At 34.0% G+C, this 25,406-nt stretch overlaps 1 protein-coding gene across 1 annotated transcript in view; it reads right to left on the bottom strand.

The window, feature by feature from the left end:
• NCAM2 (neural cell adhesion molecule 2) overlaps positions 1-25,406 on the bottom strand; it is a 258,288-nt gene that overhangs the window by 55,176 nt on the left and 177,706 nt on the right. Inside the window, exons 10-12 of the mRNA XM_056500737.1 lie at positions 21,324-21,511; positions 20,549-20,645; positions 10,871-11,044 (exon numbers count right to left, since the gene is read on the bottom strand). Of these exons, the coding sequence (XP_056356712.1) occupies positions 10,871-11,044; positions 20,549-20,645; positions 21,324-21,511 (459 nt within the window). The remainder of the gene's footprint in view (positions 1-10,870; positions 11,045-20,548; positions 20,646-21,323; positions 21,512-25,406) is intronic.

Below are 25,406 nucleotides of genomic sequence, written 5' to 3'. Positions count from 1 at the left end.
CCTCCTCAACCAGATGAACCTAAATTCCCATTACTACAAATATATATCAGTATTCTTACAGTGACTCAAAACAGATGTTGAGAATTCAGAATTTCCTAATGGTAAGCCAAAAGAATACCTGAGAGCACAGGGAATGAATGTTTTAAATACTATGCTCATAGAATTTTTCATAGGTAAATTCATATCTGTTAGCAAGACTTGTCTCTCAATTAAGACTGTTATTTCAAATTCCAACATTTTCAATTTCACAATAATTCTGCTTCCTAATAGTATTAACAGAATATGTAAAAACTGCATGACTTTTCTCACTTAAGTTGCTGCAGCCTTGGAGCTGCCTAAGAAGCAGGTTTTGACACTGGAGTTCTGTCTTTTACCCCTCTAAGCCATGCACTTTTCAACAGTGGAGCATGCAAAGTGTGAGGAAAAGAGTCTACTGGCTCTGTTACGCAGTTCAGGAGCTGGCAGAAACCTAAGCAGACACCCTTGAAATAAGAATAAAGCAGCTCCTGATTTCTGCTGTCTCCACAGAGGCCATTTTCATGATCCCAAATGTATCCTTCCTAACATCCTCTACTCTGTAAACAGAAAGACCTCAAGGCTGACATGAATGATGATTTCAAGAGCTGTTCTTTTGCTCCTTACATGCCAAGATAATTTTCCTTCATAACTTTCTTCCTCATCCCCATCCTACTCCTGTATGCTATAATTTATTTCTTACCACTGCAGAAAGAAATGGGGAGACAGACAAAAGGTCATAAAAAAGAGATTAATTTAAAGATACTGTGAAATGTAATACAGATAAGGCCATGCAATTGTTCTGTTGCTCATTCTTGTATGGGGCTGAAGGAGAGCTTTATTCATAACCACTCTGTCATTCAGTGACCTTGAAAATACTTAAAGAATACTCTCTCATCTTGGAGCACTTTTCTGTTTTGTATTACAAAGTGTAGAGAAAGTTTATATACACATAAATATTCCATAAATGTACTTTATCTTTTTCTAAGTAGACAAGCAATGTACAATAAATGTGGATGACTACAATACACACTTGAAAGGCAAAATTTGCAGCTGCACCATGTGTCTCATTTATCAGTTATTCATACCCAATACTGCACTGCATCACTCTTTGCTTAATAAGATTTACCTTTACCAGCCATGTCAGCAAGACCTTTACAGCAGATCAGCTGTTCACCATAAATTTTAGTTATGAAAAGCCTGAAAGGTCTAAATAGGAAATAGACCAGAGTTACCACAATAGCATCAGGTGAAATACATTTGGAATGACTGATTCTCCATTTAATTTCTTATCAAAATATTTACTACATACTCTTGCAATCAAAGTATCTTCCATTTGTTCCTACAGATTTTCAAGTCTGTGTCTTGAGAAAACCATAAATCTCATTTTGCACTGAGCTTTGACTGGTTGACTAAATGCAATTACAAACACAGAATTACAAGGGAAAAATGAGTAAGCTCAGATAGTGGCTATATCTGCATAACTCAGTTGCTTTTAGTTCTGAACTCATGCTGTGCAGTAAATTGTCTGGATTCTCTTCACTTCTCATGACATTTTATTCACCTTTAAATGTGAAAAGTACATCTCTTTCTCCTGATGTTTCAGGTCTGTATAAAAACCTGAAATATTTTAACATAGATTTCTCTTTACACTTCTCACTTTCCAGTCTCTCTAATCCATCCATGTAATTTAGTTTAAGACATTTATTAACACTTCAACCTTTTCAACCACAAAAGACTTTTACAGCAAAGATTTGGATGGAGGCCAAAATTAGTATAGAGACAGAATTAAAGGATTGAATAGCTTTCTTACAAGCAGGTATATACACAAAATAAATTGGATAAAACGTGGTCTTTGTCTTCACATTTAATTGTAGCCTACAGTGGTTATAAAACTGCATGCATTCTTTCACTTTTTTTTTTAAATGACAATTTGCCATGGAAAATTTTATTGGCAAATTGCATAATGCCATCTTATCCAGACAATTAGGGTTTTTTAAAAAATAAGCATTTTTATTCATATAATTTGTAGCAGGTCTTACATTATAGCATAATAATTTTTGTGTGTATATATATATATATATATGTGCAATTCCTGCCTTCTTGTAATTTCAAAGATGGTTTTAAGTTGAGGAAACTATATTGAATCAAGCAAAATACTCAGTTTATTTTGGAAAAAAAATTAGTTTAGGCTTATCAATAATATCATTGGTATATTAACTGATGAGGAGGGGCCCACACATTTTTTGAAAATATTACCAAGCATTGCTTACTGCAAATGGACAATTTCTGAAATGAAAACACTAATTTTAGTCAATCTGACAACGTGACAATAAATGTGAGAAAACAAAAAATGTTGGGTACAAAGCAGCAATGTATTTTTGGGGTTTAGCTTTATAGGGGTTTTTCATCCATGATTTTGTTGTTCTTAAACTGACTGCCTAACATGCATTCTGAGAAATGAAGAACCATATCCTAAGGCTCAATTCATGACACAGAAATGTTTTCTGAATGGCTTATGCCATCATTTAACAATTACAAAAACCTCTGACTCTTCAGATAATTCTAGATTTGTGGAGTACATACACAGTATTCCAGAAAGGCATAAATACTCCTCAGGAACAGTAACTGTTATTGTTGGTCTGAATGTGCTCACAATTCATGGCATAGAGAGTCAAATCTGACAGACATGCCAAGGAATTAAGTGTCTCAAGATGTATTTTCCCTCTGGGACAGGCTGATGAATGCATTTTTCCTTCTGCTTTTGCAGCTTGCACTAGAAATTAATGAATTCTGCCTTGAAGATTTTCAACTCTGAAAGTAATTTTGAGTGCTGACTTAGCCTACTGAACTATTTGCAATTTATTTCTGTTTGATTTACAAATTATACAGATATATTCTCCTTTATCATTAAACTCATTAAGAAAATTATTTAATTATATGGGATTTGCATCTTTCAGGAATCTATTTGAAAGTCTTCTGGTTTAATGTGAAGTATTACAGTAAGAAACTGTTTTAATAGTCAGTGAGGTGCATACTTTCATGCTTCAAAATAAAAGCAGTAAAGACACTGGGTCTCCACAAAAACCTGCAACCTAAGAGGTAATTAAAGAGAATTCTTACTAATCCATCTATTAGATTTCCTCTCAATTTCAACAATAAGAGATAGTAATTGCTTTGTTTTAGAAAAGGAAAAAATATATTTTTCCATCCAGCCTGGTCTTGAGCATTTCCAGGGATGGAGCTCTGAGCAACCTGATCTAGTGGAAGGTATCCCTGCCCATGGCAGGGATTTAGAAAGAGATGAGCTTTAAGGTCCCTTCCAACCCAAACCATTCTATAATTCTATGATTCAATAAGCTTTTGAAGTCTTCTGAAAGAATGTCCACCAAAATGTCCTGCTTAAGGACAGAAAATGAATTTAATAGTTTTATCCAAAAACCTGATCTGCACAGACAAAAACAAAAACCCCATCACTCTCCGAAAGAAACCAAAACACACCACACCATTTCAGAGTTTGGAATGGTGTGTGTGTATACATATATATATATATATATACACACACACACATATACATATACATATACATACATATATACATATATATATATATATATAAAGAGCAAATTGAATGAACGTATTTTAAATTTACAGATTTATGGTTTTTTTTGTTGCTAAGAAATTTATTATGAGTTGTCTACATCATGGATACCTTGTAATTGGTGTAGGCAATTCAACACTAAATAGCACAATACAGAAGGAAGAGGACCTCAAGTTTTAATTACCTCGTCAACACAAGTGTGCACATAACTTCCTCTAACTTTAAGGACATGTGCAACAAAAGGAGCAGCAGTACCATGCAGAACAGTCAGCACAGCAATTTAAGAACATATCTTGAGTAACAGAAAACACTTATCTTCTATAATGCCCCTTAAAATCCAGGTAAATGCATATGAATAAAATAGTGAAGACAGGACCTGGTTTGGAAAAAACCACTCATTTCACAACAAACTGCAAAATATGGAATTTCCATCCATAGAGACATTTAGAACTCAGGAAAAAGTCCTAGCAAAACTTGGAATTTGGCCCTGCTGCAACCCAAGGCAGTTGGAGCTGATGATGACAAGGCTCCCTTTTGGACCTCTAGGAATTCAGGAACCTAAATTATTCTAGAATTTCATGAAGTACATGAAATTTAGTATACTCAGATGAAAAAGGAAATAAATAGAACCTGCTGAGATTTGAATGTGAAATTACAAAGAATTAGTTATTTCAGATTTGAGCTATAAGTTGTTAAAACCCAGAGAGAAAAAACTAATGTTATGTTGAAAGCAAATATTTGCATTAGTGCTTGTAACTGGATAACTCCTTACTAGCTGAAACTGAAATATTACTTATCTTGTTTTTTAATTTTCATATAATTAAGATGCTGTACAAGCTCAGATTTTTTTCCTTAGGCTATGTTTATTTTTCAGATAAACGATATAATGAAACTTGTTGTTCACCTGTTGAGGGTTTTTTTTTCTTCCAGAAAGAATAAAGATTTCAACATTTCTTAGACAGAAATAGTTTTCATCCTTTCATTTTGCCTTATAATGGAAAACTGTAAAAACATTTATATTTCACTTCTTCTTGCCCATAGTATCTATCATAAGGCTTCAAAAATTGTCTCCTTTAGCAAAATATTCACTAAAGAAATACAAACATATGTTGATAAATCATCTTTGGTCTATTTTGATTTTTCTAAATGAAATATATTTACAAGTAGCACTTTTGCTATTGAATAATATTATACTTTGGCACATTATTTGTAAAGTTTCTACTTTCTGCCATCCAAAGAGTAATCGCTTATATCAAAATGAGAAAACATTCCTGACCATTTGAATACAAAACACATAAATAGATTTTTAAAAGCATCTCATGTAACGTGGCATTTTTAAGATTTTCTATGCCTTTATTTTTTTACCCCACAGTTTGGAAATGTTTGTATAACTTTAGCTTATATAATTTGTCTGCTGTAGAAATTATTTTATGTTAGTATCCTACAAGAACTAAAATATAATTCCAGGGATAATTTCACTAAAAGGGTTGAAACTCAACAGAATGTCTCCTGAAAAAAACAGCTAGACCTAGAGATGTCAGTGAAGATCAGAGACTTTGAGTTGGTGGGGTTTGTGGGTTGGTGGGTTGGTTGGTTTGCTTTCCATTTTTTAGGGGGTCTGTGGTTGGTTGATTTGGTTTGGGAGTTTTTCTGTTGTTTCTGTTTAGGTTTTTGTTTTCTGGAAGAATAAGCAAGATGAGACATTTCTGAGTTTTAAGATCATCGCTTCATGCTAGAAATTGTTCCTGATATAAGAAATTCTAAAATTATCTAGGCTTTAACATATTAGCAATTTCCCTAGAAACTCATGAAACCCAAAACTTTTCTCAAATGTCTCTAAACTCAATAAATGAGAAGACTTGCTTTAAGAAGCCTTCCAAACTTATTAATGTTTTCTATAAAACATTAATAGTTGAATTTTAAGAGCTAAAAATTAATTAATTTAAATTAAAAGAAATCACAAGATCAATACTTAGAAACAGGACCCCTGATCTGAAATCTGAGAATTTCCAAACACAAGTAGTTTAGATGAAGCAAAGGTGTGGATGTGTGTGGGTGTGTGCATTGGCTCCACAAATACCCAAATGTGTATCTCTCATCTCTGAGAGAGTGCCAGCCATCCACCTTTGGCATAGGTGAATTTCCACAGTAATCTGGATATGGACTGTGTTTATTGTATTCCCCATGTTGTCCTATCACCAGCAAGCTGAGTAGCAGTAGAAAGAGACATCTATTTCTTTGTATTCCACTCACAGAAATATATAATGCTCTGCAAAAAAAAAAAAAAAAAAAAAAAAAAAAAAAAAAAACACAAACCAAAAAAACAAAACTTCATCTGTCTACCTGTAAATTTAAGATAAAAGAAATAAAGGGTTTTGTATTCCTCTTGAAGCCATTCAAATGTTTTCAGAGACTGGCACACTTTTCAGGTTTCACATTTCCGCTGTGGTTTAGATTTGTGTAACAGCAAATTCTTTACAAATGCATTATTTGCTTCCTCTAAACCACAATTACTAGTGTCTATAATGCTATTAAGACAAAATGAGACCTTGATGGCTTCTCTATTAGAGTTTATACCAGTGGTGCTTTCTTAGGGATTGAATATGAAGAACTGAATTTCAGAGATTCTACCTTGTTTCTTCCTTGGAAAAGTCAGTATTGCATGAAATGGAAAAATAAAGGAGCCTTTTTCTTATGAAATCTTTATGGATTAGACAGAAACAGATCAGTTGATGTCCTTTCTTTAAAAACAAAATTGCTCAGGGGATTGTGGCAAGGTGATTTTTCCCAGCACAGGTGTCTTACACCTTGTCACTGGTTGCTTTGTGCCTACAGAAGAAAGCCTGGCAAATGCTCTTCCCCCGTGGTTATCCACTTATTGATGGTGGATGGGCACCTCCCACACTCAGGGATTTACACCCTGTCTGGGTGGAAGTTACAAACTCTCCTTGGAGAATTTATCTTGTCATGGCTAACTGCATTTCTGCTACTTCAAGGTTAGTGGGTTTCCTTTTGAAAAGAATCGTAAATGTCTGGGCTCTGAGGGGAATGTTCCCTGCTCAACCATCTCTCCTTGGGACCCTGGTCCACAGAGAGCTCCAGGGTAAAGTTGGATTTGCTGGTAGCCTGCAACAAAACTATTTCCATATTCAGAGAAGCACCTAAAAAGTACAGAAAAAAAATCTCACTGCCAATTGCTTCCTGATCTCTTGCTGAACTAGGAGAGTGTTGATTATGATTTTAAATCCCTTAATAGACTGAAATTGGTGTATCAGATGATTGCTTCACTTTCTGTGTTCTGCTTCAATAGCTGCAATCAGCACAGACTTTCAAATGAAATCTTCTTCATTATAAAAGACAAAGGGGAGAGAACAGGGAAATAGGTGTTCCTGGTTACAGCTCCAAGACTAGAATTTTCTCCTTACCTGAAAACAGTTCAAACTGGTAAAGTTTGAGACAAAAGTCACCTTTAGAGGGATTCTTTGAAGAAAACAGCAAATGAAGAGAATTGCAGACTGGATTTGCATAGAATCCACTTCATGCTGCTTAATCTTCCTGATTAAACTTATTTGTATTTGCTGGAGGATTGATTAGAGAAGAATACCTAGCAATATTGATAAGCAACTATTGTGGTTTTCATATAAATAAAACAATTATAATCTTAGTTGAAAAAGTTTTCATACATTGCTATTGGATCATAACCAGGTGAAAGTTAATGGCTTGCTAACATTAGGAGCAACTCTTCTCAAAAAGTTTTTGAAACACCTGTCAAACACCTCTTAATGCTTTATTCATAAACTTGCTTTTGTAGCCACATTTCTGTGAGGTTTTTTTATTTTAAAAAACATTTTTCCTTGATTTTACACTTTATGGTTGTTCTTTTCTACTGTGTGAAGACAACTACACTATTCCTTGAGGTCACAGTAGAGAGGGAGCAGAAGACTCAGTTTAGCCTTGAATATATTGGAATTCTAACAGTCTTCCAGGTACAACGTTTTCCTGCATGTAGGTTTTTCTGTCTCTTTCCCTTGAAAGATGTTTTTGAAATTTACACATTTTGTACATTGTGGCAAGAAAAGTCTGCAGTTTTGCCACTCCTGAGTTGAATCAGACTGATAAATAACCAGCCTGTACAATTTCAGAATATTTTGTCACTTACTGCTGGGAAAAAATCATGGCCCATGCATTATGTATGCACTACCACTTGAGATGTGCAAGCAGTTATCTGTCCCTATGTAAACAGCATTTGTATCTGAATCTTAGCCATAAACCATCCCTAAAATGTGAACAGATGGAAAAAGTGGCTTTGTTTCCATTAAGGAATATTGACTGAGTGTGGAAATTATGATGATGCAACTACAAAGAGTAATAGAGAAAACTGACTGCATTTTAAACATCCTCCTCACTTAGCTGAGATGATGTTGAGCCATGGTAGGAAAGTGGTTCTGTGTTACTTAAGCACAATCAGAAACTGTCTCAAAAATATGCATCTGTTATTGTCCTTTAATAGACTACAAAGTATCCTAATTGTCTCAAAAAGCTGAAAGAAAAAAAGAAAAGCCTTCTCACTAATAAAACCCTCTTTGAAAAATCTTTCAGGAAGTAAAAATAGGGATTTTGGAGAGGGTATCTCAAGACTATCTTAACATGACATTGCAAATAGGGCAAAATATAAATGGAGAGAAGTTTAAATGGATGTTTTAGAAAAATTGCTGAAACCCTCTGAATGCCCAGGAAATATATAAAGGCTCAATATTACAGAAAGATTCCTGCTACATTTAGCAGAATTTAATTTATAAAAAAGAACACTATTTTTTTTTTTTTTACATTTCCATTTGCAAAAACTTTTTCTCTTTTGGATTCTTATGTCATTTACTTGGTAACATGTTTTGATTTTCTGGCTTAGTCCTGTAGTACTTCACAAATAGAACAAGTTTCCAAGTTATTATAGAATATCTACAGGAACTTATGATAAATGTAACCAGGTTGCTTTTGATTTCCCTATAACACTACATAACATACCATCAATAAGATTTATGAAAACAAGATGTTTTCTCTTCAGTAAATATTTGACAATCTGAACTAGTTTTTGATTTCTAAGACAGTTCAGAGAGCAATTCAGAGAAATAAAGGATATACAGTATCAATCTTTCTGTACAGAGGTATATCAGTAGAGATTTCAGAAAACATACTGAATTAATTATGAATAAAGCATTAATTTTTAATATTGCCCACTGTCCTTTTAATATTTATGCAGTTACTACATCACTCTTTGTAGACCAAGATGGCTTTTCAGCTTGTTTTCATATTTACTAGTTTTTGTCTTTACTTGGAGTAATTTTTGCTAACATACACTACTAAGAAGCATCTTTAATACATCCAAAATTGTAAAAATTGTGACCTATTTTGTTTTCTCAACAAAACCTTTCAGCCTACAGTTAGGAGACAATGAAATTAAGAGGAAAACATATGCTTGAAAGACAGTACACCCCCTGAAATCATCCATGTGAAAAAGGAGAGTAAAGTGTACAAAGGAGGATGTGGGAAAATATTTTGACAGTATGCAGGAAGTAATACAGCTTTCTGCCAAAGAAATGTCTATTATGAGTAGGAATAGCAGTAGAGATCTTAAATACTCACAATCTGCTTAGTGGTGGTAACATCTGCATAAGGACTGCAGGTATTTGCACCTATCACTCTACTCCAATTTCAGAAACATAGAATTCAAACAAATTGGACACAAATGATTCCAAGATCAATTCATGTTACACAGAAATCTCCAAAATGAGCAACAACATAAAACACTCAATGATGGAAGAATGTTTCAAAAGGAAGTTGAATTTTTTAAGAAGGCAACTCTGGTCAACTCTAGTAACAAGGGTCTATCAAATTACACCTTTCCTACTGTAATCAATTAATATTTTAATAAACTTCACATCAACAGAAATAACAGGAAATAAAGTTTTATGGGGTGTAAGGTGTGTATATTTTTTGTTAAGCTAACAAAAGGACAGGTTTCTGTTCTGGCTTCACAATTAAGTTAATCATCTGTGTGATTGACTGATTGACTCTGTAGTCACTGGGTTTTTACTCATTTGAATACCTTGCACCCTACTAGACAGACTGGTAACTTCAGTTTAGTGTTCATATCAGAAACAAAAAATTGCAAATTCATTGAAGGAAATAGCTGTGAGAATAAAATTCTCTAACTTGACATGTAACATGGCATGAAAAGAAAGGAAGAAATACAGCAATATCTATTAATATGCTTGCCCTGCAAATAGAAGAAACTCAGTGTCTTCTTTAGATATCCTAGTATTGAAAGAAATTCAAGCTATACTGGAATAAAATGAATGTTACTATGTTTTACATTATTACATTTATACACACAGTCAATGTGTTGAACTAAGGAAAAAAATAAGGAGTTATAAACCTGTTAATTGAATACATGTTAACTACATGTTCATTATATGCTTCTTTGAACTAATTCTGCAATTTTGAACATGTTCAGTTTAGTGCAGAATTTTTGTATGATTACAGGATGTAAAAGGGAAAGAGAGAACACACATTAGATTTGCTATATTTCTGTCTCCCGTGACTCTGCTGATCACTGCAAAAGCATTTATCTCCTGAAGTATTAATCAGAAGACTGCTGAGGCTGCCTTACTTGCACTAAAAATACCAAAAGGCAGATTTGGATACAAGAGTTAACATTACACTCCACGACCTCCTCAACTCATCAGGGCCCTAAAGAACTTGCCTGTTGTGCTCTTTTCTGCTAAGACACATGCAAGCAAGCACCCTAATAGAGGGCATTTAATGCTTCTTGAACAAACATTATATGCTTTTTAAACAGATATCTTGAATATTAACAGGTATGTAGAAAGTTAGTTGCTCAAAATCAGTAATTAGTGCCCAGGATCCAATATTATATAACAGCTTACTTAAAGTTTTAATTTTAGACATTCTCAAACACAATGTAATTTCTACTCTCTTTGAAATGTATAGCTTCACAAGCTGGCTCTTGTCTGGACATGAAACACGGACAACAATTGCAAAGTTTTTTAAAATAAAAGGGAACAGTTGACTTTTACTAAATTCCAGGACTATTTCTAACTGGTGTAGAGAGGTCTGCAGTAATTCAGAGAAGCAGGTATTGGACTAAGACAAAGAAACAGTTAAGGTATACTTACAGTATTTTCCTCGGACATTCTTCTCAGTTAAAACACTTCCATTTATTATTTGTATACTTACTTTGAACTCCATGGGAGCGAACTATTTTCCATGTTTCCGAGGCTACCTCTTTCACATCCACCTGGTAGTGGTGGATGGGCACACCTCCATGTGAGTCCGGCTTGTTGAACGACACCTTGGCCGTGGTCTGGGACAGCTCCACGACTCGCACTCCGTACGGATTGGACGGCACGTCTGGAAAAGCACAAACACAGTTTGAAAATCAGCAGCAGCAAGACAGACCTAAGCAGCTGATAATCTACCCATAAAGCTCTCCTTAGAGTCCTCAAGGAAAAAAAAAAAAAAATTGAATATGTTGCAATAATATTTTTGTTAGATAAACAACTTTAGCTTTCTACTACAGAGCTGTAAGAAAACCATATTCCTTGTATGCTAAATTACTGCAAAAACATTTTTCATTTTTGCCTTTCTTTTATAAAATGATCTTTTTTAATAGCTAATTTCATCATAGAAAAATGTAAGAGAGCAGTTTGTTGGCTATATAATTATGGAAAAGAGAAAAACAAACTTTATATCAAATTTAACAAAACAAACAGTTGCAGCTAATTAGATCATTTAGAGCCTAAATTCTTTTAAATAAGCTTATGACAAAGAACCTTATAAATAATTTGGCCATTTTATGGAATTCTGAAACACAGCTGAAGACACAAATCTCTTTTTCTTTTTTTGAAGACTGATTTCAAGCTACTAAGAAAATATGTTAATGGAAGGTTTCTTATCCTCTGCTCAGCTTAAGAACTAATTTGCAAATTAGGTTGAAAGAAACATTTTCTCTGAAATCAAAAGGAAAAGTAGAACTTTCAAAGTAGAAAAGATCTGTGAAAATTAAGCAGGTCTTTGTAAGTATTGAAATGCTACCTATGAAACAAAAGCAAAAAAGAATATTGGATTCAAAACATCTTTAAAAATAGAGATATTACATTACTTTCACAATATGTGATCAAACACATAGAAGTCAAAAGACTAGCTTTTCTAATTGTCCTACATTTTAAAGAGTTATAATTATAAAAAGAGGTATTGGAAATGATAGGAAGAATTCTAATTCTATGGACAGAACACCAGGGTTTTGAAACATCATTAAAAATTTCTTTTCCAATCCATCTGAAAATGATTTACATACCTTCTTCCAGATTTGACATTGCTTTTGTCTCCACCTTATAAAAGATACTTTTGTAAGAACATGCCAGAATTTGAGCCTAAGCCTGTAATTTGGTTAGTGGGTAATGAACCATTTACATAAAATATTGTCAGTATTCAAAGGCTGTCAGACAGTTGTGAATAAAAAGAAATCAGAGTTTCACCCAGCATTAGTACTTGAATGAAAATGAGACAAAAATTTCTACAAAATATTAAAGAACAGATTTAATAACATATTCAGCCACAAATTCTCAGGAAAAAGGACACTCCCAAATCTGGTCTAAAGGGGCTGATTTGTATAACCTCTTAATTATCAGAAACTCAATTTTTTTTTTTTCAGAAGAACATCTCTGAGAATTATCAGACTTGAGTGCTTTAATGCAAATATCATACCTCTTACAGCTGGCATTTCTGATTCCAGGTCTTCTGAAATCTCCAATACTTGGTGCTCATAGGGTTAAAACCAACATAGATTTTATTTATATGGATAAGAAAGTTGCAATGTCTTTTACTTAAAGACACAACCATGTGAATCCATGACATTACATATTTTTGTAGAATTCAAGCCTCAGCTTGGGGGATTCAAATCTCTTCCTATTTCAGAAAACAATTATCAAGATATGGGATTTTGCAAGAAAATTTCATGTTTCTCAGAAAGAGATTGAAGATTTATGATCAGATAGAACATGAACAAATGTAACCAATCTGCTCTGAATCCATGAAAACACAGACCTGGCTTTTGGATCTCTTTCTAAATAGACCAAAAAGTTCGGAGGTCTTTAGAACAGAGAAATTATGGTCAAAAACCATACAGACTGTTATTTTCTGTGACTGCAGAGAAAAAGAATGAATTGTATGAGTTGCTTGTTAAGTCAGTATTCAACTCAAATCAAAAGGATTAGAACCAACTTGTGACCCATCCTTTTCTTCAGATTCTCCTTAGAGCTGAGAGTAATGCTTATTTTATTTTTTACCCCAACATAGTCATTAAGTACATAAACACCATTCTGTGCACAGATGTCTCCTCTCCTGAGCTCAAATGGCAATTCTGAGAAGAGTGGGAAAAACACAGTGTGGGAATCCCAGGAAACCAATCCAGGACAGCCATGCCTATGCAGAATGGCACTGTATGAGTCATGTGGATACCATCACTTGGGAAGATGAATATCAATACTCAGTACTAAAGATGAATGCTCTTTGTACTCAATTGCAACCTAAAAGCTGCTGTTGATACCTACAGTATTAAAAATAGCTTCTAAACTTCTGAAAATTCTTTTTCTTCTGTTAAAAGTGCTCAAAAATAAAACACACAGGAACAGGGATGAATGAATATCTAATTTCATTCGTACTATTTTCATGCTAGTTTTTGGATGATATTTATTAATAAGACAATTCCCTGCTGCTTCTGTCTGCCTTAAAACAATTCCTTGGTCTATGGTATGAAACAAAAATGTGCTATTTACATATCCAGTTCTTGACTTCCCAAATGTCAAGGAGGCCTCTCTTCCTTTTGTGTTAATACCTGTGTGTAGTTAAGTATAAGCATGGCACAAGGAGGATGAAGTCCTTCAGGAAGAACCTTATGTTTGCTACTGCAGATTCAAGTATAATTTCTGTCAGAGGAAGACATGATTCCAGTTGATAATAAACATGAAATGAAGCTCCTTTGAAAACACAGTACAATGCAATATGTTTAGAACTCACTGAAGTGTAAAATACATCCACAATGCTATTTTAAATATGCATCTCACATTCCAAGCCATCCACACCTGCAGGTAAGTTTTATTCAGTTTTCAAAGTTGAACTATAGCAGTTCCAAGGAAGAGAGTGAATCACCTGAGGAAAATATGGCAGGAGACACATTCCTGGTGAAAACCAAAACCAAATACTAGCAATGACATGAAGATATAATAAAATACCTACTATCTACTTCCAGCTAGGCAGATCTATAACTTTTTTCCCCAAAGAAGATCAATAACAGCATAATGAACTGAATCTAATTCTGCAGTTCTCTAATGAGTATGAATTTGATCATGCAAGGTATACAGCCTTCTGGTCCTGATCCAGCTAAACATTCCTGCATTTGAGCTGTCCCCTGTCAGCTCCAATTACTTGGAGCATTGCTGTGGTTTTCATGCTAGAACTGCAAGGCTTTTGGATCAATGTTTAGCAGGAGTGAAGAATAATTTGCAATGTTGTGTACTCTGAAATCTGTGCCTGGAAGGATAGAGTTGTGGATTTCTCTTGTTCTTTTTTCTTCCAAAACCAACCAACAAAATGAATCTTAGAGGAAGTTTGCTACAGGCAGTGATCACTAATTCATATACTATTGTAGATATAAGTTGAAAGACTAAGTTATAAAAAAAAGAAGGGATTTATTTTCTATGATTTAAAGATCGCTTAGTGATAGTAAAGATTCCAGAATATTTCCTTAGAGGTTCCACTGCTATCTTTTTTTATCATTATACTGCTGTCAAGCGATAATTCATCACAAATTCAGCCTTTAAAGACATAAAAAATTCCTACAAGAACCAGACATTTTGTCAACTTCTTCTTCTTTCCACAGCATCTATTTCTCTGTTCAATATGTGACTATATTAATGTATGATGCTAAAGAAGGTCTCCAGCAAGGGACTGCAGTGGAAGGTTGGACTGAGCCAATGGTCCCCTGCCAGTGGGCAGACTTTGGGAGGAGCCAGGGGGTATAAAAGTAACTGCACAAGGAGTCCTGGGGTTTTTTGAGACTTGTCATTTGGCTGGGGGCTTTTTGGCTTTGGGGTTGGTAACTGGGGCTTTTTATGTCTTGTTTTTTGGGATTTTTGAGTCTGGGGGACTTTTGGGTCTTATTTTTGCTTTGGGTCCAGCCTGCTGAGGTCTGCTTCTTGCCCTGGCCCCAGCCTGGCTTTTGGCTCTCCTGCCCTCGCTGGTCCTTGCTCACCCTTGTCTGCCCTGCCTCTGTGTCCCTGACCAGCATCCTTCTGCTCCTCCCCAGCATCCCTGGTGCTAATGCCTGCTGTGTGTCTCTGTCTCCCCTCTCTCTCTCTTCCCCCTCCCTCCCCTCCATCCTTTTCCATTTTCCTTCCTCCTGTCTTTTCTAGCCCTCCTTAATCGGGACATCCTTTTTTTGTTTGTTTGTTGTTACCAATAAACGGTTCTCAGGTACAATGTTGTCTTGGTTGACTTAATTTCATTCTAGACCATCTATTTTTAAAAGAATTCCTCACAGTTCCCCACAGTAGAAAGCAACCAGAATGAAATAAAATCAGAGTATCCCCAAACAATAGGTGTAAAATTGCACCTCATCTATTTTGTACTCAGCCCATAACACTGGATTGCACAAATGGACTTTGTGATATAATGACCTAAGTAGAATTGGTTTGGTTCCAGAAACAGCATCACAGCTGATAGAGAAGTGCACAAAGAATTATGAGCTCATATTTGTCTCCACTGATGTGTAAAGTCTCCTACAATTATGACCAAACTTGTTCAATAAATGACCACTTTTTATCACTGGGGTTTTTTTTTCAAGCTGCTTTTTGGATAGCTTTATGGAAGAAAATAACTCCCTTTCAGAGTTTTGCAGTCCTGGTTTTAAACTGAGAAAAGGCAGTGGTTCTGTGAGAGTGGATAATGGGCTCCAGGACAGATCTTCCAGTCAGTTTTTGTCTCCTGTCTCCTGCCATTATGTTCCTACTGCAGTTATCCAGCTTTTCCTCTCTCTATACATCTGGCATATATATTGGCTGAAAATAATTGTCCAAATGCTGAATCTAAATAGGACCTGACAAGGAAAGAGACGAGGCTGGGTACTAGACTTCTGGAGAAAAAAATCTCTATTAAATAGCTTGTGCTTGTATTAAATATAGTATTAATACATCCTAGAATGGAAAAACCCCTCAATATTAGATCTACACATATTTCTTTTGAGAAATCTCTGAGAGTTCTGGAAAAATAAGCATTCACTTAGTAACAATACCCCAGCTAGCAAATAAATACATAAAAAATAAAATAAGACACATTCACACAAAGCAAACCATTTCTGCCATGTTGATAGACCCATACCTATGCTAATTCAAAATATGTCACTGTTTGGTTCATTTTTTAGTAAACATCCTTTAACTGATGCTACTATCATGTGAATGGCAAGTTTTAGAGCAGCAAGCTAGATTTTAGATCTACCCATATTTTTGTGAATACAAATGGGCTTTTGGTAGAATATGATTTTCTTTTTCATTATACTGTTCTTCAGGGAAAATTAAGTCCTACTACTTTGATTTTCCTTTACATGCATGGAAATGCAAATACTTGATGAAAAAAGGAACATCCATTAACTAGCAGCAAAATGCCAGCATCCAAACTACAGACTAATTTCTAAATTTGATTTTGTAGTCTTTGTCAGTTGTCAATCAGCCTTTTCATATTTTAACATGGCTTTATTCCATAAAACAGGTTACAGGGTGCATTTTCTGTGAAGCTCAATTATGGTCTTTCTCACGTCTTCATTTGCTTTTGTTGTCATTATTTCCCATCTTCACTGACATAAGCACAGGATGCTTAAAGAATATCTAATTAAATTACATGGTATTAGAGTTACGAGTATCTAATGCCATCATTGACTTTTTGTTTTTTAATTCCCTGTAATATTCCTGTAGAAAGGAAAAAGAAAAATCATATAGCTGTAGCAAATGTAGCATCTCTCATTTGCTCAGAGAAGGTGTGGATTCCCCATCACTGGAAATGCTCAAGGCCAGGTTGGGCAAGACATTGAGCACCCTGGTCCAGTGTAAAATATTCCTGTCCACAGAAGAACTTTTAAACCTTATGCCATGCCAGAATACAAGGAAGAAGGGGAAGGGAAAATCTAGAAGACTAAGCCTATGAGAACCTTAGAGGTGAATCACAGTTGAGTTTTTAGGGCTCTAAATTCAGCCCAGCTATACACCCAGCTATGCAGGAAATCTACATTAATATTTTTAAAAAAGAGAAATCTTCAAAATTCTTGTTTAGCTCTGTGTCACAACCTTAAAATTGACCATTTTAAGATATAAAATTACCTGTTCCAGTAACATAGTCCTATATAACTGATGGCCATGTGACTTTGTATCTACATACAGAAAACATTTGAAATAATTCTACTGAGACCTCAACAAAATAATAATGCTTTTCTAGTTCATACTGGCCCCCTGGACAGTGATACTTCACATAAACTATGCATAAACTAGATTTGGACAAATCTAGGATTATCTGTGCTCATCTCAGGCTCTGAGAGTCATTGGGGCAACCTGACAAGCTGGTTGGCCAAAATTTAAGCCTGACTTAGATTAAAACCAGGGTGTAAGTAAAGTTCTAAAATATAAATTGTGGCTGTTGTGCTGACGTGAAGCAACTAATTTGCAGTGGCAACAAGTGACTATGGTTCTTTTCACATTCTATATGTTACTCACATAACATTTTAAAAGCTCAGGTAATGAAAAATGTGTCACCCACGTGGTATTTTTAAAAGTTGATCACCACAACAGTCAGGTCATGGGCACATCTAATTAAGCTTTCAACAAAACTATGAAGTTTCTAAGCAGGCCAACACCTTCCAGAATGAAACCTCCAATACTCTGCAGATTTTCAGTTGTTTTGGAAGGTCTAAATGGAATTCAGTCTGCTCAGTAGCTCTCTATAATCTGAGTGAACAACTATGCAATTATGGTTTTTCTGTCATACAAATATGGCTGCAAATTGCATATCAATTCTGAAAGAAATCTTCCTTTTTAAAACCATCAATAAATCTAATTTCTTAAGGAAGGCAACAGGAATAAAGATCATGGAGTTTTGACAGTATGATAACTTTCTAAGCAGTAGCAAATTAACAAAAAAGGTAGTTTGTGCTGAAATCCAGCAAACAGAAAATGGAACAAAACATGAAGAAACAAGTATATCCTACAGAATTTAAAGAGAAAACTGTTCAGTAAAATGATCAGTATTTGGGATCAAATGTATCCTAGATGCATACCTAGTATTGTCTCCCAGTTAGCAATTGTATTTAATTTTCCCTGACAGAACCTTTATAAAGGGTTTCTATGCCCCAGCATTTGTATTTACAATCAAAGCCAGAAGGGAAAGCAGGCTGCATTGAGATGCATGAAATGATTTTATAGGCTTTAATATGGAAAATATCAATCATTAGGACTTCCTAATCAACCAGAGTGAAGCAACCAAGGTAATAAAAATAGGGAGAAAACTTCTTTTGACATCTTATACCTGTAATTATTATAGTGGTTTTATCCTCTGTATCCCTGATCATTTTCCATTTCCAGCTGATGCCAGTTTAAGTCAAAACTTGTAACAGTGAATTACACTTTTGGAGTTTTATTCCAAAACTAAGGTCTAGTTAGGGGCAAATGCTAAAAATATTAAATTTTCAGGATACTGAATATTTTATGTTATACTACTGTAAATAGTACATAGCAGGTAGTGCATAGCAGTGCACAGTGACACCCCAAATCCAGTTTTTCCAGCTCTGTTCATTATCACTACTAAAAAAACCTGCTTTTCTTTTTTTTTTTTTTTTTGTTTTTCTATTTTCTGCATTTAGTATCATTATGTAGAATATCCCCATATAGCTCATGCTTTACATGATCCCTTCCCATAATTCTATTTATCCTCATTCCTTTTTTATAAGTCCAATACAGATTTTTAAGTGGTCATAGAGTTTTCTGAAAAATTGCCTAAAAAAAATTTAAAAAAAAAACATTGCTGAAGTAGAGAATATTAATCTATTTAAAAAACTGGTATCAGTAACATTTCTGATATAGTTGTATTGAAAGGCAAAAAAAAAATATTATAGCTTGTTATGTTTTTCCTTGCATTTCTGGGGTGCTCATGTGTGAATTTCCTGAAATAAAATGACAAAATATCATGTGCTTTTTCAATTAAGTTTTCAATGCTAATATTCTTTATTAAAATTGATTAATTAATTAAATATAAAAGCAGAGGATATATACATAGCTAAAATAATCATCATGTGGAATCACGAGTTGCGATGAGATGTTCTGCAAATCGAAGAGAAAAAAGAAAACATTCTGGAGAATATCTGTTGAACTGCTCTCCCAAGTGTATTCACATTTATGAAGAAACAGCACACAATGGCAACCACAACATTTTCTCAACATCTTCTCTCCCAAGAGGTAAGACACCAGAGTGATGCAAGTGGGGATTTTCCTTCCTTTCCTATTATTTTTGTTCATGGCTTCAAGAAAAGATTTCTTTCTCAGTAGTCAAAAGTAGCTGTCAAAGGAAGGTAAGATCACACCACAGCTAACCCCCCCAAAAAATGTAAAATGAAGGGTATGGATCCTCTAAATGATGTAAAATCATGAGTCCTAGAAATTTGAACCCCACATTTTCCTGTTTTAGGAAGCTCAGTACTTTTCAGGGTTCTTCAAAACCAAAAGATGTATTAAAGTAGGAATGTGTACTAGTATCTTACAGAGGTGATGGGAAAAACTTTCAAAATAGCCTAAGAAGACTATTAATAAATAATGGGGTTTCATAATTCCTGAGACACCAAAAGAAAATAATTGCCCTGTGAAGGAAAAATACTCAAATAATAGCAGCAGGCCAGGTTGGAGAGCTTCCCTGAGACTGGATGTGCATGCTTCAGCAATCCCCTAAAATTTTCCTGGTAGAAGTGAAAAGTGGTTTTTTTTTGTTTCTTATTAGAAAAAAAAAAAAAAAAAAAAAAAGGAAAGAAAAGAAAAGGAATAAGAATTAGACCAAAACTTGCAATTAAAGCATTCAGAATCCCTTGGAATAGGTGTCCTAATGAAAAGCAAAAAGTATTTATTTATATATAGCATTAGTCCATTCATTCATTCATTAGTCCATAACAAAATATAATTAAATGCATTGCTAAGAAACTCTCATTTGGTCTCAGTTAATAGTTATTTCTGCAAAGAATAAACATAGAGTCAGATTTTTCTATTTTCCTAAACAACAATAGAAGGACATAAGTATATTCAGACATTCTGTAACAATAGGGTGTAGAATATCTCAGAGTTTAAATTATTTCAATCTAACACTCCAGTCAAATTTTACTTTTAAATAAGTAAAAGTGCAAATAGAGATAGAAATTCTTTGCTAAAGTATTTCAGGCTTTTGTCATTGTTGCTTTATCAAGAAAATATGAAGGGAAAAGGAAAAAAAGAATTTTCTAATTCCTTCTTACTTTTACTGCCTGCAAACCATATGTCTCTCTGCTGAAGTAATAAAAATGCATTGTTATAAATGTAGGATATAGTAAGAGCAAAGGAAAAAAGGTTAGATTATTTTTTTTCAAGTTTCAGAAAGCCTTAAAACTAAATCAAAAGAAGATTCATATTCTGAGGGAACTGGTTTATTTTACTTCATATTGCAGCTCAGCTCTTGGACAATGAAATTATCTGCAAACAGTCCACAGAATAAAATAAGCAGAGGATAGTGTGTCTGAATTTAATGTTGATTAAAGTAGGAAAAGATATTTAAAGAAAAGGAAACAAAATTTTAACTTACCAGCTTGACCAAGTGTATACTCCTGATATCTTGTTCCTATTCTGTTTGTGGCTGTACAGTTATACCGTCCAAAATCACTGTCAGATGTGGGAGCAATCTTTAAAATGAATATACTTTGTAAATACCAGTTGCCAATTAAATGCAATTTAAAAAAAAAAATCAGAAATTCCAGTATGTTCTCCTTGACCAATGGGCAGATGTGTCCTTTCTTCAATATATCTAACATATTCTCCAAATATAGACCTAAATAGACACTTTTTCATGTTTGACTTCCCCTTCTCAGCTTCAAATGAGGAAATCTGATAATGGAAAACAGTGGCATTGTTCACCTTTATAATTTCACCTTTAAATAATAATAAAAAAAAACTAAACATACAACAAAAAAAAACCAAAACAAAACAAGAAAAGAAATCTAATAAACTTTTTGCAGATACCAAGTATCTACCAGGCAGTTACTTTAATTTTCAGTCTTAGCTTGATAGTTTAGTGTTATATCTATTTATGGACTCTTTTACTTCCAAGAAATGCAAATTATATTTCTGTTGGGTGCAGCTGGAAAACTGAGCATAAGCCATTCAAATAAGGTTTCTTTTCTAATTACTCATAAGAAATGTGTAGATAGATCAGTTCATATATGGCTGTTTGCTGTTTTGTTCCTTTTTTAGGTGTGTTAATAAATTGTAGCCTTAAATACACTCTACAGTACTTGCAGTGCTGCCAAACTAAGGACAAAATTATGTTCTGCCACCACACTGATTTCCATTTGAAGTCTTACCTCTAAAATCAGCTTTCTTCCTGTACTGTAGGTCTTCAAGTGAGTTGTATTTTTTACTGGTAAAACTAATTTTCCTCTTCTCCACTGGACTGAGGCAGATGGATTTGCTAGCACTTCACAGGTTATATTGATGGGATTGCCTTCCCAAGAGTAATACATGGTCTGATTTGACACAAATGTTGGAGCATCTGGAAAAAGGAAGTAAAGCACAAGTTTATTAACAGGTTTAGTAAGACAAGGTGTATATCCATATCCAAGCTTTCTGTCCACTGAGAAATTTCAATTGATTGTTGTGTCAGTTTACTGTGGAACATGGAAGTATCAGTATTCAACCTTGGGTTTGTTGGCTTTTTATCTTGGTAACTTTCTCCCCTCCTAGACAGTTCCAGCTGAACTTCTTGGAAAAGACAATACCTGTTAAATATATTTAAAATTAGATAATCACAGACCCTTGAAAGACACACTCAGAAATAAAGAGTTTTTCCTCTTGAGGATGATACTCTTTGGCCAGATCTTTATATGACAAAGGGAGGTGACCTAAAAACATATATTGTCTGTTCATGTGCTGATTTTACAGTCTCTTCTTTTGCTAGGGAGAAATTACATTTGCTCCTCAAATTTTCTTGTGCTATGGCTTCACCCCTTTTTGACTACAATTTTATTATACTTTATGAAACTTTTCCAAAGAGAGATGTTTATTTGTGGAAATAAAACTTAAAAAAAAAAAAAAAAGCAAAAGAATATGGAAAATATTACAATGTATCCTACCTACTGCAAAAAATACATTGTGAGGACAATATTTATTCATTTTCTTATGAAATTATCAAGCTACAGCCAAGGAAAAAAGATGATTGCTTGTCTTTACAAACCTGGTTGGTTTGTAAGAAATGGCTGAATTAAAAATATACCAAACACTGAGTCTGAGACAGAGGAAATTGCTGGTTTGCAAACTGAGCTTCAGACCACAGTGCCATTAAGTAATGAGACTTATCTCTTCTAGTCACTGTTTCTCTGGTGAGCAAGAAGTTTAGTGATCTCTATAAAATGAGGGAGTAGCCTTTTCCCTTTTCTTCTTATGTCTTGAGTGAATAGTGCTTTTTTTATCAAATATTGATTTGTGTTATTTCCTGATTTCATCGTTATTATCTTTTAACAGTACTAAAAATTATTCTTTATTCAAGGAAACTCCCTTAGTGCAGAATTATCAGTTGCAGCTGTTGCAATGGTATCTCTTTTAATATCTAAGATATATATCTAAGATATATATCTCTATCTATCTATCTATCTATCTATCTATCTATCTATCTATCTATCTATCTATCATCTATAATGTGTATATATATATACCTACACACATACATATTTGTTTTGATAAATAGCTCCTAAATGTTTCCATATGTGTCTCTGGAAAATCTATTCCAGTTCTCTCTCACATAGCTTAGTTTTAGGCAAGAAAATTCCGTTTGGATCTATCAGAGACCACAGCTGAGCATCTTTAGTAGGAAGTAAAAGTTTGCTTCAGGAATGGTTAAAAAGAACTGGTTGTTTTCTTCTTCTTTTTTTTTTTTTTTTTTTTAATGAAGTGCACATTTTCAACTTCTTCCTGTTTGCCTTTGTCAAAAAGCATAATTTTTGATGACATATGCTGCTGCATGCAGGCATACAGGCTTTGAGCAAAAAGAACTGTTATCAATAGAAGTTTTAAAGCACAGATCAAAGCTAATACATTGCTCAAGGCCAGCAGCATCTCCTTTAGTAACTGTTCAGCCCTTATTTTTGTAGAAAAACAAGCATTTTCATCTAAATAAGTAAAGCCTGCCTGGCTATGAATTTATTTATGAGACACAGTAGCTCATCTTTCTGCTCCAGGAGTTTTAATAAGTAATTCTAGTGATCTTGATTTTCACAGACCTTTTAATGCCCCATATTTCAGCAGCTAAACAGTTTAATGCAAAGAACAGACTATCAAAGAGTCTTCAGAGTGTGACTTCTCACACCACTGGAGAATATGAAGAAAAAAGCAAACTGCAAAGTTTGTTTTATGGTCTGCTGTGGCCAAGAATCTCAGAACACCAAGGCTCAGAGCCTATTTCTCCAGAAATGAAGTTTGTAGTGGAAGTCACTTGTAGGAAAACTGTATGAACTTGTTTCTGCATGTTCAACAAATAGGTTGGAAATCTCATTAGAGTCTTCTTGAGATTCCAAATGTGGTTATTTCACAAATTTTATGTTTTCCAATGTGCAATTTCTCACAGTAAGTTCACTCCATTTATGAACACTGGCATGAATGTTGAAGATTAAAAGGTGCTCTGAGTCTGATAAATCATCCTTCTAGATAACATTATGTGGTTTGATGCTCAATATATACATATGGCAAACTCATATCCTATTTTAAGACTTACAAATGAAAAAGCAGTGTACAGTTCTATACTGCAGATAAAAGCATTTAAGAGAATAGGAACTTCCATTTCACACTTCTCTCTCTTCTAAATGTATATTTTGGATGCTCATAGTATCTATTTGTTGGTGTTTTAAAAGAATAGATAAGTCTGGATTGCCATTTGTACAAGACTAGAAGTATTAACAGTCATAAACACAATAAACCACAAATAGGACTAAAAGTTGGTCAAATAAAGATATACCCCAAAATAAACAACTCACAATTGTAAAGCATTCCCCTCAAAAAAGAGCTTTATAATTTCTCTCTCAAAAAACCTTTGCATGCATGGCATTTGCAGCCATTTCCTCAGCAGTCAAGAGGTCTAAAATACATAAAAAAGACTGTGGTAATGACATCATTCCAAAATTTTATCATAAAACAGATGATTTATTATTTCCTGGTCAGGAATAGCTTGATGCCTGGAGTTATATTTTACAAAAATAGTATAATTCTGAAAATAATTTTCTTTTAAGAGTAGAAATTAAAAATAATTTATATTTCTTATGAAACAAAAAAAAAAAAAAATCAGTTGGAAGGGAATAATTTGTTTACAAAGAAAACTTGTTTTCCTTGTATGCTCTTCAGCACTAACTGCTGTTTAGTATGCTTAAATGGTTACAGAATTAGTATTTATCAAACATAAACACACATTATATTTAATATAAAATAATCATGAAGAATAACAAACCTTAAAGCCAAGCCTTTGAAAACATAAATCTGACTATTCATGCATCTACAAAACCTGATCTCACCAGTTTTATAAAACAAATAACAAACAAATTACATTAATAACAAGAATATTTATCAAAAAGTTCTATTAACTGAAAATGAAGTAAAACCAAGCAGAAATTAAGTTCTCCTATGAAAGGATTTAAATGCAATATATGTATTGTTAAAAAACATACTCAATGGAAATCAGTTACAAAATTAGAACCATTAAAAATAATAATATGTTCTGCTTTGCTTCTGTGTAACTGAGAATTAATTTACACCTGACAAAATTCAATGCAGGGTGCAAATGAACTGTACCTTTTAAGCTTTTCTACATAAAGTAAACAGTTAGGATGACATGCCAGAGTTCTAAATGGATAAGTAGAAGTAGGAGCTTGAATACATTCTATTAAAAACAAAACAAAAAACAACAACAAAAACAACAACAAAAACAAAAACCAAAAAAAGATGGTGTTTCATATATCTGAGCTTTTAGCACTTTACTGAAAACAAAACAAGACTCCTAAAAACTGCAAAAAAATACAAAATTTACCATTAATAGTATTTAATAGATGTACAAAATATCACAGAATAGCTCAGATTAGAAAGAACCTTAAAGATCACCATGTTCTAATCCCCTGACATGGACAGGGACACTTCCACTGGATCAGGTTGCTCAGAGCTCCATCCAACCTGGCCTTGAACACTTCCAGGGATGGGGCAGCCACAGCTTCTCTGGGCAACCTGTGCCAAGGTCTCACAGCTAAATAGAAAGATTCTTCTTAAAATCTGATTTCTAATATCTGTCTTTCAGTTTAAAACCATTGTCCTTACGCTGTCACTACAGACAAAAAGTCTTTTTTATAAGGCCCCTTTACACATGGAAAGGCTGCAAATGTCTCCTTGGAGCCTTCTCTTCTCCAGGCTTATCA

The sequence above is a fragment of the Oenanthe melanoleuca genome, chromosome 1, assembly GCF_029582105.1.
Source record: "Oenanthe melanoleuca isolate GR-GAL-2019-014 chromosome 1, OMel1.0, whole genome shotgun sequence".
Taxonomy (NCBI): Eukaryota; Metazoa; Chordata; class Aves; order Passeriformes; family Muscicapidae; genus Oenanthe; species Oenanthe melanoleuca.
Note: the sequence above shows the minus strand (reverse complement) of the source record. Positions and strands in the feature narration are given on the sequence as shown.